The sequence below is a fragment of the Bactrocera latifrons genome, unplaced genomic scaffold (genome assembly GCF_001853355.1).
Source record: "Bactrocera latifrons isolate USDA-ARS-PBARC rearing strain unplaced genomic scaffold, ASM185335v1 scaffold_106, whole genome shotgun sequence".
Taxonomy (NCBI): domain Eukaryota; kingdom Metazoa; phylum Arthropoda; class Insecta; order Diptera; family Tephritidae; genus Bactrocera; species Bactrocera latifrons.
This window is the reverse complement of record NW_017534475.1, coordinates 799965-816288: the sequence shown is the minus strand read 5'-3', so window position 1 is coordinate 816288 and position 16324 is coordinate 799965. Positions and strand designations below refer to the sequence as shown.

The window sequence follows — 16324 nt, the reverse complement described above, 5'->3', positions numbered from 1 at the left end:
TTTTTTTCTTTTTTGTTCATAGAATTGCGAATGCGAGAAATGTTCTCCGGATTATTGTACACAACTTTTTTTGAAGGACTATGGGACTAAAACTGGTTTCGAGCCAGCGATTTTTAAGGCGAAGTTTAAAAAATTTTTATAAACGGTTGTATGGGAAATTTGTGATATAGTTCATTAGAATATCAAAAAAACGCCTTGAACCCCGTTTTAGACTCATAGTCTCTTAGGCAAAGTTGCTGAGAATGATTCCTCGCTTATGCGATTTTTCCGTTTTTTTTTTCTGGCTCCCGCTAAATCAACCCGCTCTAAAAACCATACACATGCATATATATTTAAATTCAATAAAAATAAAATAGACGTGAGTTCGCTACGCTGGCAATTTGCATTGTCATTACAAATGCACGCACATATCGCCGCATAAACAGATTGTGCGCACATATCAGCGTACATACGTACACATTTGAAAATGGCATGTAAACAAGTGTTACATATGTAAATAAATTGAGTGTGCATTGAGAGAGTGTAATTGAAATCGAAAACGAAATCGAAATTGAAATGCAAAACCCACAATGCGTGGAGGGGAGTTCGTTACACAATCGGCACCCCTAAAATGTCACCGACGCGCAACGCAACCTACTTGCTTTCAACGATGTTTTACTTTGATTGCTGTCGCTATTTTCACCGTTACTGCCGCCGCTGACGCGTCCACTAATTAAATTTTCATCCAGCGAAATGCTGCCATCAAGCCAATGCATGACACGTTTTCACCGCCAACTATCGCTCCGTTATGCCGCGTCGTCCGCTATGCCGCCGCAGTGTGTCCCCGCTATTGCGCTGTGTGAAGTGTTTGCACTCCGAAGGGCGAGCGTATGTAGGCAGCACTTTACATATACATATATATTTTTGTATGTCACTTAGTTAAACAATCAATTGTGTTAGGCTGTCACCTCACTTGGGATTAATTGCACGAAAACATTTTAAATTTTATAACATTAATTGAATTCTCAAATGATGTTTTAAACACCTATGTACATCGCGTCATCGCATCACTTCAATAACCAAACATCACAGCTTTTAATTTTTTTACACGTGTTGTTGTTGAATAACAATTCACAGAATTTAAATAGATTTTTTCCGTTGCTTAAATTCTTTTATTACGTTTTTTCTTTTAAATGAATTTATTAATAATTTTCTTGACTGTATACTTTTTTGTTATAGTTAAAATTCATTATTATAACTATTTCACTTATTTTTTGTCTATATTTTGGAAATTGTATATTATTTAATTTCATATATTGTTATAAAAAAATATCCTTACTTATAAATAAATATTTTACATAGTGTTTGAAATTAAAGCTTTAATTTGCACACAATTGACTTTCAAAAGACCACCAATTTTCACATTTTCTTTATAATCTTTATTTAAAATAAATATTTACATATTTTATTGCCTTTTTTAATGTTTTTGCTTTAAATATACTGACAATTTTATTATTTAAACTTCTCACTTTTTGTATATCGGTTTTTCATTAACTTTTCTCCAAGCAACTGAGCTTTATCAACATATTTTTTGTAGCTTTATAGATTTATTTACAAAACTCCGTACGTTTAGTTTTGCAGGGTTTCTAAAAAATATTTAAATATAGATCTCAGCCGAAAGCCGTTGATGCTAGCGCTGCGTACTTTAGTTTATTTAATAATTTGTTTATTATGTAAGCTTTAATAAAATAAAATAAAATAAAAAAAAGATCTTTAAGTTTTTTCCTAATTTTGTGAAACAAAATTGATTATTTTTTTGTTCTAAAAATATTATATTAAATTATGTTAGCTCGGGACTGCCTTCATTTTTTCCTTTTAAAAAATTAGAAGTGTAAAGTAAGCGATTTCTCACAACCTGCTAATCGACTGTGACTAAAAAAAAAACTATGGAGATCTGCTATAGCCAACGTCAGGCATTAACAAATAGTATTTCATTCTTCTACATTTTATAACTCAATGAAGAAAAAAATCATTATAAATCTGAAAACTCATCGATTTGTATGAAGTTTACTGACTAACCATATTTCAGAGTACCAAGCGAAAAAATTTCGTTTTTCTTTTTACCCTCCCTAATATACATGTATGTATATATCTCATTTTAATCAGAACTCCGTTTTGTTTTTCGAGACTTTTCTCTTTAACGAAAGCTAATGCTACTTAAATGAATGGAGGCACAAGTACTTTTAGCCACAAGAAAATGTAAAAACATATGCAACATACTCAAAAATATTTTGGAACATATTATATGCCTCAAAATTAACAATAACAACAAAACGCTGGAAAATTATATCTTCTCCTAATGACTACGGTATTTGTTGAGAATCGCCGATGACCACAAAAATGTTATGATCTCACAATCACACTGCCTAAAGTACTTGGAAGAACTATATTAGCAGCTATGTTGTAGGAATACGGATATGAAAAAGTGTTTTAAAATTTTTTTACCAAAATTAATTTTTTAAAGAAGATTATATTTCACACTGCATTTAGTTAGATTTATCTGGTCTCTGGATTGTAAATATTTTATTTTGCTTTTTAATATTTTATTTTATTATTATTATTTTACTTTTATTTCATTTATTTTATTATATTATATCTTTTTATTACATTTTATTTTAAATTAAGCTAATTTATTTTATTTTATTTTATTTCAATATGATTTATTCTTAGCTTTCATTTATAGAATATTTATTGCACGAGGCGTTAATAAAAAAAAGTACACATCACAATCACTCGTAATTGGTTTCTTAATTTAAAACAGCAGCTCGCTCATCAAAAAACGAATTTCTTACAACAACGAATATTATGAATTTTTCAAACTAAATTGTTGTCACTGCAAAAAGCCGAAAGCGCATCATTTGACACCAACTATATTTATATGTTTTGCACAAATATTTTGTACATCTTTTTTTGATGAATTTTTAGCGAATTTCAATTGAAATTTTTTCACAGAACGCCACTTCAATTTCATTACTCAATATTAATGTTGTTATACACACACACACACACACACTTGAATTTAATTGAATTTTCTATAATAAATATTTTTAATTATTCTGCAAGACTTTTCATGGCAGCGCGCTAGCTCTCGCGCGATAACGTACTTATTGCACAATTCTTTGGTAATTCACTAAAAAACTTTCTACACAATTTTCTCAATTAATCAATGCACTTTTCCAGCTTGCATCGCGTGTCACTCGCGTATTTAGAGCACCGCTGCCCGGCAGTTAGTTAAGCCGGAATCCGCTTGGTGCCGTCACAGTCGCCGTCGTCGATGCTGTTGCTGTCACTGCACTGACACTATTGCTGTTGTTATGTTTCTGTGTTGTTGCTTTGGCTGTTGTTGTAGTCATCGTCACCACAACGCGGGTGACGGCATCATCAAATTCAACATCAATAGCACACTGCAACGCCAATGCTGTCGCCATCGATTTGGCCGATACCACTGATATTGGCAGTCACCAGACGGTGGGAGCTTCGTCAACAAACAAACTTGCTGACGCGTGCACTGCTCTCGGCTGTGGTGTTGAATGGCGTTTGTGTCTACTTGTGGCGCGTAGTGCGCTCGTTACTTCAGCGCCGCAAAGCGTTAACAATGCGCGTTCAGCGCGTTTAGCACGGCCTGCCTCCTGCGCCTCTCCATCTCGCCGCCATTGCTTGGCGCGTCGTCTTGTGCTTTTTCTATACCGTTTGCTTTTACACACTTTTCTTTGTTTTAAATTCTCTGTGTGTGCGCATTTATTTTACGTTTTTTGTTTTGAAAAATTTAAAATTGCGAACGAATTCGTTAATTCGTATCGATTTGTATTGGCAGAGCATGGGCGGCACATAAAGGTGGCGGAAACAGGGGGGCTTTAATAGCGCTGACAGCAACCCATATATAGCGCAGCGTCGATCCGACAACATAATATAATATATGAACGCCACAGCAAGCACGCACACCCACAAGCGCGCGCTCGTAAACCTGCCGCGCCACATGAACTCAATCAGCTGTGCGCGCACTCTAACAGCCACTAAAGCCAATGAACGCGTTGGCCCAACTGCGTCCAACACCGAGTGACCCCCAGCCAGTGCCACGCAGCATATCTTCTGTGCGCCGCGTGGGTGCTGTTGTAATGTTATTTGCTAAGCAGCATTCGCGAGTTTTGCCACTTGCTGTCATTGCTTCGGTTGTTGTTGTTATTATTGTTATTATTCGTGTTCGTAAGTTTTCTCATTAGCAGACACTTTGTCTAACAGCGTATGTATAGTTTCAAGTACGCCAGAATTTATCGCAGATTCTTCATTTAAAAAAGTTGCGTTTAGGCAGTGTTTACTGTACTTTTTTATTATTCTTAATTGTAAAGCTTTGCAGCCGTCAAACTCATTACGCATTTGGCATTTTCACTTATCCGTCACTGATCGTCTGTTAGCGTTGATCTGCGCCCACCGTGGCTGTTATTTATCCATTTCAATGTTTCTTCAATATAATACAAATATCAAGCCCACTTGACTGACATTTACTGGGCGTCCGTCTGCCGGCCTGTCAATCAGTCACTCAGTCAGTCAGTCGGTCGAAGTGAAATGTTTTTTCAGCCTATTTCTTTTGTAGACGAATCACTCATCCAGGAATTTTTTTCTTCTCTTGTGCCACTGTTCTGTTCTTTACAATTATGTTTTTGGGTTAGGGTGGAGCGAAAGAGAAAAGGAAAATTTTGTTAACAATTTTAAGCTGCTTTCGCTGGTTTTTTGTTACCCATAGCGACGCATATAAAAAAATATACCAACACCAGATCCTCTAACAGGTGGCAACCCTCATAGATAAATGCCGAAAGAAAACAAAAATTTTTTCGTTCTTATTTTGATGTTCATTTGCTCATACGGTAATACTTTATTTACATTACAAATTGCTAACAGGTGGCAACCATTTAAAAAAAAAATAGTATGACATAGTTAAATAGCTCTCACAGATATTATTCTTTTAGTTTAGATGGTTACTCATAATCGTATATAATAATACTTTATTTAGCTTATCAATTGCTAACAGGTGGCAACCTTAAAAAAACTGAAAAAATAGATGACTAGCTCTGACAAAAATTTCTTCTTTTACCTATTTATTTGGTTGCTCATATGGTAATATTTTATTTATTTATAAATTGCTAACACGTGGCAACCTTTTCAAAAAATAATTTAATATTTTAGATAAATACTTTTAATCGACGCTTACTACGAAACATTTCACTCTTATCAACAAATTAACAATAAAATTTTTAAATTTTTTAACAGGTGGCAGCACTCCAAAAAATGCTCAACCGTAAACTTCCATAAGGCTCTTGAGTTTGATAGATGCAGTGAAGTGAGTCAGCATATTGCATTTCCTCCTCACCAACGGACTACCCTAATGTGCTCATAGTCGCATTGCCTGCATATTGCTACATACCCACGTACTGGGGAATATACGTATATTTTGGCTTCAATTTTGTTTATTGCACCGGCAACAGCCAATGATTTTCCACTACCATGTCGCCACTACCTTGCCCTACCGTTCTGTTGGTTCGTTCCACTCGCTTTGCGCGTCCATTTGAGTTCATTTCACTTGAATGCGATTGCTTTGAAAACGTTTTCACTTTCACTTATGTTGTTTTTTTTCTACTTTGTCAATATATTTATTATTCACGTATTTTGCTTGTTCTGTTTTTGTTTTGTTTGTAAGCGTGTTTTTTAGTTGCTTTTAATTTCTATGGATTTTGTTTGCGCAAAATCTCGTATACCCTTTAACGCTTGGAAAATGTGAGCATTTCATTCAATTTTCTCTTTTTTTTTCTTACACTCCAGCTAGTGTGTGAATATGTGAATTTAATTTGAAGAAATGTGCGAAAATAATTTTACATAAACACCGCCAATTCTAAACACTTTATAAACGTGCATAACTAAATGCACATTCAATAATAAAAAGACGGTAAAAGACGAAAGATGTGGCTATTATCGCAACCATTGACATGCCGCTCTTCATTGCACTTAATTAGCATTACTTTTAGATTTAAAATGTTGCAAATTGAATGTTAAAATATTCCATTTCTTTAAATTGTACGAAGCTTTGTGTGAAGTGCCTTCAAATTTTTTCACAAACTCGAGTTTATCGATTAGTTTTGCTGTTTGGTGTAAACGCTGCCATAAAATATTATATAATAGATTTGCTGGATAAGGCTTACTTTATTATCACCCGAGATCGCAATGTTAGCCTAAGTGCAACTGATCATGCACTTCCCTTTTTAACCAACCATCAGAACCTATTTCTACTTGTGGAATAACAACCAGAAAGATCGCATGAGTTCCACAAGCGTTTATAAGAGAAAAGAAAACAAAAGTATTCAAAACGATTTGATTTATTAATTGTATATAATTGAAAAATACCCCCAAAAGATCCTGTATGGGTGCCTACGCCAAGCACACTAATCCTCCATAAGAATAAACAGCTTAGCCTATAAAATAGAACACATGTTTTCGTATTTGATTTGTAGCATTTTCTTAAATATTTGTGCCATTCATTTCTATTATGGATTATCACAATTAGTACATAACCTTGAAACAAAGGTGCAATAAGTTTGATTCGTTGCCCTAAATGGAAGCAATTTCCTTTTCACGTGTATGCAAATTTCAACCCAATCAAAAACCCATTCAACGGCTCATAACTCCATTGCCACGCACTTAGTGTTAACGATTCATATACTCGTGGAAAGTTTTTAATGGTTGCTCATATTTCGACTGCCAAATTGAATTGCGGCCGCATTAAATAGTCCTAATTAAATTTTAAACGATTGCCACAAAAAAAAAATAATAATAATATAAACAAAAGAATTAAATGCTCATTTATAACCGGCAATAAATATAAAATTCAACAATTTTTAAAGTAAAACGAAATATGAATATATTTTCGCATGCCTTTATACAAAAATATATTCGCCTCATTGTAAATTTCAGCAAAACAAACTGTCATAAACATTTCTGACACATGTGACATAAGATGAAGAACCGAAACACGAGTGATCCTACTGTTTTATGCAGCTACATTAGAATTAGAACTTTAAGCGTAAAAGAATTGCAGTGAGATATGAATTTTCATTCAGTTAGAAACTGAATTCAACTTACAAAAGCTTGAAAATTAATGAATTGAACACATTGCTGATATAAACCAATTAAACTGATATACACATATCTACTCGTATTCACATTAACTCTAATGAAGAATAATGGCTCCAACAAGCAGTGGTATAATCAATTGGATACAAAGTGGCAACACATACACTCTTCTATTCAAACGAGCTGTATAACTTCATTGTGGTGCCCATAACTAAATTTTCGAGAAAAAAAAACAGGGAGAAGCGAAGACTACTGCATGCGCTGTAGATATCAAAATTTTTACTAAAAATAACCTACGTATGGCAAATCAACAAATCTTAGCCACTTACTTACTAAGAGCACTTTACTACTTGATTTTCTTTCAAATGAAAATAAAATATTCAATTCGGGCTTGGCGCCGCAAAGGAGGTATTGAGTTAAACCTACAATTAATAAAATTAATTTTTACTGTCGTTTCGAAGATTGCGCTGAGTTCAAGACCACAAGCGACATATATTAGTTTTTCTTATCCGAATATTTCAATGCATTTCGGCAGCAATACTGAAAGACAAGGGTTTATTTAACAATTTTTGGACTGCTAAGATATCATTCTCAGTAGAAATTGGTTAGGACAAATATTTTGAGGTTTATTTATCTATACTGAAGAAAGAAATATGCATATTTTAGACTCATATTAGACTCATATGTTTGTCAGCTGCCCATTTTAGATTTTAAAATACCAGACACTGCAAGCATGGAAGATTTTTTGGGAATTTAAATTTATTTATGCAATATTTTGCAATGACAAATTGCAGCGCAGGTAGCCAAGCGGGAAAACAAATTCGAAACATTAATACTCGTGTCTTTAAGAAAATAAACAAAAAGATACTTTGTTGACTAAGCAATGCTTTTAACGAACGCAACCGAATACTTTTTATTTATTTATTTTACGTTAATAACTAATGGCAAAAATACAATGCAGGATGCAACATAATAAAATGTCTGTTTCAACAAAACCATTTAAATGGCGCGAGTAAGTTTCAAAATTTTCCGGTTGACTCGAACTAAAATTTTTATTTTCTATATGAATAAACGACAATTTTTGATTTTTACTCAATACTTTTCTCAAAGAATAAAATTCGCGATTTTTACCAGTCGTCACGTTCCAATGTATAATACATACAAGGAGTGATAGCAATACGAATTCAAACGAATAAGGCGACTAGCTCCTCAATTCGTAGCCACTGGTTCAAAATGGTCCATTGTGGAATCACTTTGTGTTCTCTGGGCATCTACACACCTTACTTTGCTTCCCTCGAACTGCCTCAGGACATTTGAAAATTGAATTCGGATTTGAAATTTAATAAGCACCCACAGGTCTAAAGTAGTCATTTATGGAAGTACTGTGTGTTCTCCGAACAACTACACATCTTCCTCTCATTTGTCAAAAAGCTTTCGGTATATGTATATGAAAAGAGAGAAAAGAGTATTCAGAGAGCATTGTTAACACAAAGAGCACCCGTTGAAGTTGTATTTTTGGGTTCCGTAGCAAAACTACTCATACCTTCAGATCTCACGAATCGAATCCAAGCAAAAGTACTAGGCCGTAAATGTTTTCTCAAATATTACGCAAAAATGGCGGATATACTATACATGTAAAAGAAGCTAACGTCTATTCGAAAATCAATACGTAAACTCTCAATTTTGTCACAAAAGAAATAAAGTTTTCTAGGCCTGAGTTGTGGTTCCACGTTTTAAGAAATAAGATAGCTCTGTTAAGAGTAGAAAGTTCTTCCAAACTTCCAACGAGGTACCAACGGTTAGTTATATTTATGTATACCCTTTAGAAGCGCTGTTCGGATATTATTTTGATAAGTAGTTCTAGAGGAGAGTTCCAACAGTACAGTTCGGATATTATTTTGATAAGTAGTTCTAGAGGCGAGTTCCAACAGTACTTTTGCAGAAGACACTTGAGTTAGTCGTTACTATAGCCGCCATTATTTGGGATGGTTACGATCCCCAGCAATAACGAAACCTAAACTTAGCACGAGTGTAGGAAATCATACCAAAAATATGTGATACACAACAGCAACAACAATAGCAGTGACGGAGACTGTGTCATAATTTTTTTCTGTTATTAAAACATTAACGATGCGGTCGATGTTTAGAGAACAAACAGGAAGTCGTTGGTTCCAAGCGTTTGAAGTGATGCGATGCGATGCTATGCGATATAAGCCAACCAACCGACAATGGTTGCAAATTCCGTTGTGAATCAGCTCGTTGGCGTTAACGGTGGTTTATTTTGACAAAGCAATGCAAATACTAATATCAACTCACATATATGCACGCACATGCGATTATACACAAATCGATGAATGCATTTCGAAAATATTTCGAGTTTAAAAATGAAACCAAAATTATAGCCGTAAATCACATGTTTTATCTGCAGATACATTCAGTCGGATGCACAGTTTATTTACGCAGAGTAATAAAAGAACATGAGCGTCATATTAACGCGAACAAATTGAAGCGTTTCGAAGCAACAACTCACCACACGCGCACAGTTCGACGACATTCACTAAACGCACTGCGCGCACGAATTAGACACAAAGACGCAGCGCGGCCGAGTATGGAGCAACATAGCAGATTACAGCGAAATTCCGTTACACGTCAATTGGATGGACGAAGCATTCGAGCGTGTAATGCGCCAGCGATTCAACGAAACCGAAACCAAAACCGAAACTGAAAATTGAAAATGAAAATTCAACTGGAAAACTGCAGGCGGAAAATTGCGAGTCGATAACGTCGACGACAACGACAGCGATAACGACATAGGCGACAAAGCAGTGGCGGCAAACAAAACAACGCGCAAACACCCTTCACTTGCTTGGCAGTGCAACGCGCAGCGGAGTCATTTTGGAGTGGCGTACGCGCCGCAGCGGCAATGACCGGTCTACTACCAACAATAATAACCTAATAAAGCGCCAGCAATTTGTAACTTACTGCATATGGCGGACTTAATTGAGAGACAATGCTGACGCCCTTCTTGACGCTGCCGCTGGCGTACGCGCTGACGCTGGCGCAAACGTAAACGCCGCTCACTGGCCGGTCGCAGCGCATCAAGTATGGCGGCAAAGTGTAGCGTCGACCACCAGAACCACCAAAGCGCACCGAAGTTGCAATCACCCGTCGCTGATGCAGCGGCAGCGGCGGCGGCTGTAGACCGAGATGATGGCGCGCAACGTTCTAGGCGGCCAGCCGGCAACATTTCACTGGCAACTCGAATTGCAACAAAGAAATATGTTGGCTAACAAGCAATGCACGAATGCCCGGAACACAGACACGCAGGCGAAACAATACCAAACCGACCGACCGACCGAGCGACCGTGCGGCCGACCATTAGCGCACCGCTTGCGAACTGCTACAAAGCGTTCTGAAACTGTGGGCGCACAGTGAATTGTGCATGCTTGCATGTATATAGGCATATGCACTCATATAAGAGAGTGGGCGCGTGCACACGTGTACGCTAAATGCTCGTGTTTAGGCGTATTTGTGCATTTAATTGTAGTTTGAGATGAAAAAACACCCGCGTTGCATGCGTTGGCGCTTGCCGCCGTTGGATTTGTGCTGTTGCATGTTGCCTAACAGCGTGACTATGCTAAGGCAGCTGGTGTCGTTGGCACCGTTCGCTATGCATGTATGGAGGGGGTGGGCCAACGCGTACGTATGGTTGCTGGTGTGCGGGTTACATGTTGTCTTACACAGTAGCGCTGCAGCTTAAAGTTCGGTTCGCGTGTCGTTTGTGTGTGCGTGTGCCTTACTTAGTTGTATCGCTGTTTTGGCACAATGAAGTGGAAATTAAATAGCATTAGCCGGGTTGCCATGTTGCATGATAAACTTTAAATCCTTTATATAATGATGCAAGTGACATAATCGTGAGTGCGTCTTAAACTGCACAAACCCATTCCACTTATTTCGATTGCAACTCACAGTTAAAAAAGATTCCTTACATGAAATACAGTCGTTCAGTTTGTATGGCAGCTATATGCTATAATGATCCGATATGGATAGTTTCTTCGTAGATCTCACTATTTCCTTAGACAATTATCATTTTGTTCGTGAAAATAGCTTCCCAAATTAAAGAATCTTCCATACAAAAACTCGCTTCCATTACACTATTTTGGTGCGATTCGGCAGTTTCGAAAAATAAAACACAGCTTTTGGAGAAGAAAAATAAAATATTGTAGAACACTTCTTCTAACAAAGCGTAAATCTACCAACTGCAGATGCGAAATTCTTCAAATGCATACTCATACACCACAAAGACCCCAAAGCATCATAAATAAAATCCTATTACCGCTAAAACACGTATTTACTTAATTACACTTAATATGGCAACTCGAGCTTGCGCTAATCCATTCACACACACCCACGCTCCTACGATTTGTACATCTTTTCAACGAGTATCTATCGAAAAGCTATTTAGCGCCAATTTTCCGCCATATACCCACAAGCGCCCGCATTTCACTCAGCAAAGTCGACGCATGTTGCAGTTGTTGCATGAGCCCTTCAGCTAACTGCCACACGGCGGCTAGACAAAATTACTTTGTATAGCTTTGTATAGCTGAACAGACCTATCGATATTGTGCTGGCGAAGTGAGGACGAGAAATCGAACAAGGAGTAGCAGGACTGGAGCGTTGACTGCAAGTATGCCGATGTCGACGACGCCGCCGTTGGCGATTACAATGATGCTGGCATTCAAAGGCACTTAAAGTGCATAAGGACTCCACCTAAGCGGAAAACGATCGAAGGCGGCACAGCTCAAGTGTGTGTGTGTGTGTTAAGATGTGCAGAAGAACAGTATGGCACAGCATTGTGAGTATACGCTGTCTTAGGTAAATATATGTATGCACATATACACGCGCATGCGAATGCCATTGATGTTATTGAAACGATTAGCTCGCATATTGGAATCTAGCAAGATATGTAAATATTTGTGAAAGTTCATATGGAAGTAAGCAAAGATATTACATACATATGTATATAAGTTGGATGCAGCGGCATGTAAGTGTACAGTGACGTCTTTATAATGGGGGGAAAAAGGGGAGTTTGGCCTCTGGAATATTGAAGAATGAATATTTTAGCGTGAAAAGCGGAGAAATAATGCCGAAAGGTAAGCATTGACTATAAATGGAACTGCAAGTTCAAGGAAGACCGATTAGCCAATGCTAAATATATTATCATATATAAATAATTAATGCTATAATACTAATAATGTAAACTACCTAGTCTTGAATTTAAGATAACTATGAAATTTATGAAAACTTAATTATTGTGTATAGCGTACACGAGTGCCTGGAATAAATAAAAATGTTTGATATTTAAAACAAATCCAAACTGACCTTAGATGATAGTTTTGAAGGTATAAAGACGTAAAGATTGTAGCGTTGTGGTTATATATTGGGTAGGCGAACATTTTTTTTTTTTCGTATTTCTAATCACACTTCAATAATTTTTTTTTTTTTTTTTTTTTTTTTTTTTTTTTTTTTTTTTTTTTTTTTTTTTTTTTTTTTTTTTTTTTTGTATAAATAAACACTTGGATTTCAATATTATTGGGAATTATTAATAGACGAATTGAGTTTGATTATAAATACGAAAAGACTTTCTCGACTATCCAATATATAAGAATTGGAGTCCCCTTAGTTTAATTTTTTCACACGCCGCTGTATGTCAATATATGCGCAGATGATGGGTTTGCACAATATACAAAATATACAAATTTTATATATTCTACTCAGCATAACCCAAGGGGCGGAGGGCCAGTATTTGGTTTGGTGAGGCTACCAAGAATGCTTATTTAGATTTATTGATTATATTTGCATGCTTTATGCTGCACAAAAACCAAAAGCAAAACATGCAGCTAAAATAAAGACGCAAGAGGAAAATTCAATCAAAGCACAGCATGGCGTATACGCAACAATTTAAGCGGAGTGTATATTTATTAGAGGGCATAATCACATTACTGTTTTTACATGTATATTTAACATATATGCTTCACAACATTATTTAACTTATTAAAACTCGTGCATTATTGAAAAGTTGAAATCCGCTGTCAGCGCTCGAAAAGCGACCTGTCATCAAACTTACGCCACACGCTTAAGCGCGCTCCAACTTATTAGCACTTTGTCAGCCGACAAGTCACTGTAAGCGACACTCTAGCCAACACTCGCTGCTTGCATGCAACAGCATGGCATGCCCGCTACTCCTCATCAATTATCAATTTAATTCAATTTGCAACAAATTTTGCCACTCCTCCCTCATGCCACGACGACGCAAATGCTCAATCATTTCTTGGGGAGCTTTTTCTTCGCAGCAACACTTTATTCCAGAACTTTTTCAGTCATGCATTTGCAACAATTTTCCACTTGTCTGTAGCAAAAAAAAAAAAAAACACAACAACAATAACGAGCATAATAAAATTGTAACTCGAGCCGTCAATAAGCGAAAAAGTGAAAAGTAAAAGCAGAACAAAATTAAACAACAACAAATAAAATATTAACAAGCTGCATTGGTGCCTTCGTTGCAACGCCAGCGTAGCGTTAACGTGGGGGGTAGCAAGTGCTAGCCAACGGAAAAAGTGGCAACACTTCGAGTCATTTCGCTCTTCACTTACAAATAATTTTGATTTATTGGTTTCTATTTACCCCAACTGACTTGTAGTTGCCCCTGGTGTAARGCCCGAGTGCTCGTGCTCGTTGTGTATGCAAGTTTGTGTGAGCTAATCGCGTATATATGTGTAGATGTGTGTAGACGGCACGTAAAGGCAGGAGTTAGTAAAGGGTACCAATCCGAAATTCATTGCTGGGTGGTTCTTTAGCGCAAATGTTGCAACAGGTGTCCATGTCGTGTTCGAAAGTAATTTCACTTGTCCTTCTCCCCCTCATACATCTGGCGATTTTTTCATATTTCAAGCTCACTTTTTCTGGCATATTTGTTTTTCCCTACTTCAACCCTCTCTCTCTCTTCTCACTTTCGCTCTCTTACAATGTACGAGTTTACGTGCTGCATGCAGTAAAGTGCACTTTGGAAACAATCTGGAATTTATTGCTTAAATTAAATCACGGGTATTCTTGTTAAATAACCACAAAAAATATATTTGTGGCACGTAGTGGAATTGACACGCACAAATACCTACAACTATATACATATATATATAAATCAGAGGGCAGTGCAAGTAAATTGTAGTTTTTAATTGAAAGTGAAACTTTTTTCGACCGACAGTTCAGCTGGAAAATTTGCATTCATTCGACATAATGGCAAAGTAAAGAAATTTCAATTTAATAATCATTTAAACCTTTAAATATAAGATAATATGTATTAAAGGCATCAAATGTAGTTTCATTGAAACGAATTTAAATAAATTGCAATACTCAATAAACAAATTCAATGGGCTTTTCATGGACCCATGCCTGAATTTTACAGGCACAGAATTTAATGCCCATTTTGCAAGGGTCTTTCGATACTTGCGAGTATCTAGAAAGTTTAAATCATTAATCTGCTATCAAGCTATCATAGCATTTTAGACGCAAATAGCTAATTGCCTAAATTAAGATATTAATTAACGAAATTAATGAATCTATTGTGTGAATCAATGAGCCAATTAACTGAGTTAAACAACTAAATTACTAAATTAAAAATTTAATTAACTAAATTAAGGATTTCATTAAGCAATTTAGAGAGTTAATTGATTAAATTAAAGAGTCAATTAGCAAAACCAAATGATGACATTAATTATTAAATCTATTGACTAAATCAACTAACCAATTAACTAAATTACTAAATTAAGGAGTTAATTAACCAAATTAAGGAGCTAATCGACTAAATCTGGGAGTTAGTTAACTACATTAAAAAGCTACTTAACCAAATTAAGAAGTAAATTGACTAAATTAAAGAGAATATTAACCGAAGAGACGATTACCGTATGAAGGATTGAATTAAACAAATTAAACAGTTAAGTAACTTAATTAAAGCATTAACTGAGATACTTAGCTAAATTAAGAAGCTAATTAAAATCTTCAAATATTATATATTAATGGACTCTATAAAGTACATGTGTACTTGGATAATGTCAACACATTGTAAGACATCCCTTGTGTGTTACTGAGTGGTCCAATCAGTCGAAAAAATATATATGAGCAAAAAATAGTGTGAATTTTTCTAATTCCTAATTTATTCTTGAGAATCAATAACGTTGCTCTCAAAATAATCCCCGTTGGCCAATGCACTTGTGTCAACGTTTTTTCCAATCTTTGAAAGCTGTGTTAAAGTCAATTTCCGGAATAGCCTTCAATGCACGTATCGATTTGCAACTAATGCCATCAATTTACTCAAAACGGTTTTTCCGGACCGGTTGAAGTTTTTGGAACATCCAGAACTTACACGGAGTTAAATCAAGCATATATGGTGGTGTTGGCACGATATTGGTCGAATATTTGGCGAAAAACTCACGGAGAATCAATGCAGTATGCGACGGTGTATTCGCGTGGTGGGAAAACCACGCAAATGAACCATAACCATGGAGAAAACTCTCAACATAACCGTGATTTTTTACCTACTTCAATGTGGTTTTATCGACTTCGGCTAAACTTTGCCACGATATTCGGCCGTTTGATCGTCTGTTTTGGGTCGTAAACATAGATCCAGGACTAATCGCCAGTAATGATATATTTTATGACATCCTAGCAGTCGGAAAGCATTTTTTCACTTTTCTTAGTCCCATTTGATCTTTCAAAATGGTTTTCATTGATTCTTGCAATATTTCAACGTTGCCATTAAGATCTCTGACAATTAATCGTCTCCAGCACCAATTCCTTTATTTTATTGACGTGTTGATCATCAATTGATGTATTAATCAAAAACACTTGCTCGCTGTACATTATCACCGAAGTCCTCTCCTAAAATTCTGTACCTTTCGGCATCAGAAATTTGATTTCGCTGACAAAATTTAATGGAACTTCTTTTGGAACTTAATTTTACTCAACGGTAATGCACTTTATGTACTTCAGTAAGGCAAAATACTAAATATAATATTAATGATTATTTTGATGTGACTTTTGGCACAGATGCCATGGACAATTATACCAACATAGAAAAAAATATATTCCGGGACTGAGTTTTCGCACGAAA

The 16324-nt window shown here is 36.0% G+C and overlaps 1 protein-coding gene across 3 annotated transcripts in view; it reads right to left on the bottom strand.

Moving 5' to 3' along the window:
- LOC108970141 overlaps nt 1-10516 on the bottom strand; it is a 59843-nt gene extending 49327 nt beyond the window's left edge. For 2 of the 3 annotated variants that reach the window (XM_018935318.1, XM_018935354.1), the window contains exon 1: nt 10141-10516. In XM_018935318.1, coding sequence (XP_018790863.1) covers nt 10141-10405 — 265 coding nt within the window. In that variant the 5' untranslated portion in view covers nt 10406-10516. Of the gene's footprint in view, nt 1-637; nt 1033-10140 lie in introns of those variants that run through there. The other variant, XM_018935346.1, reaches the window with a different exon arrangement.
- Nucleotides 10517-16324: the final 5808 nt, after the last annotated feature.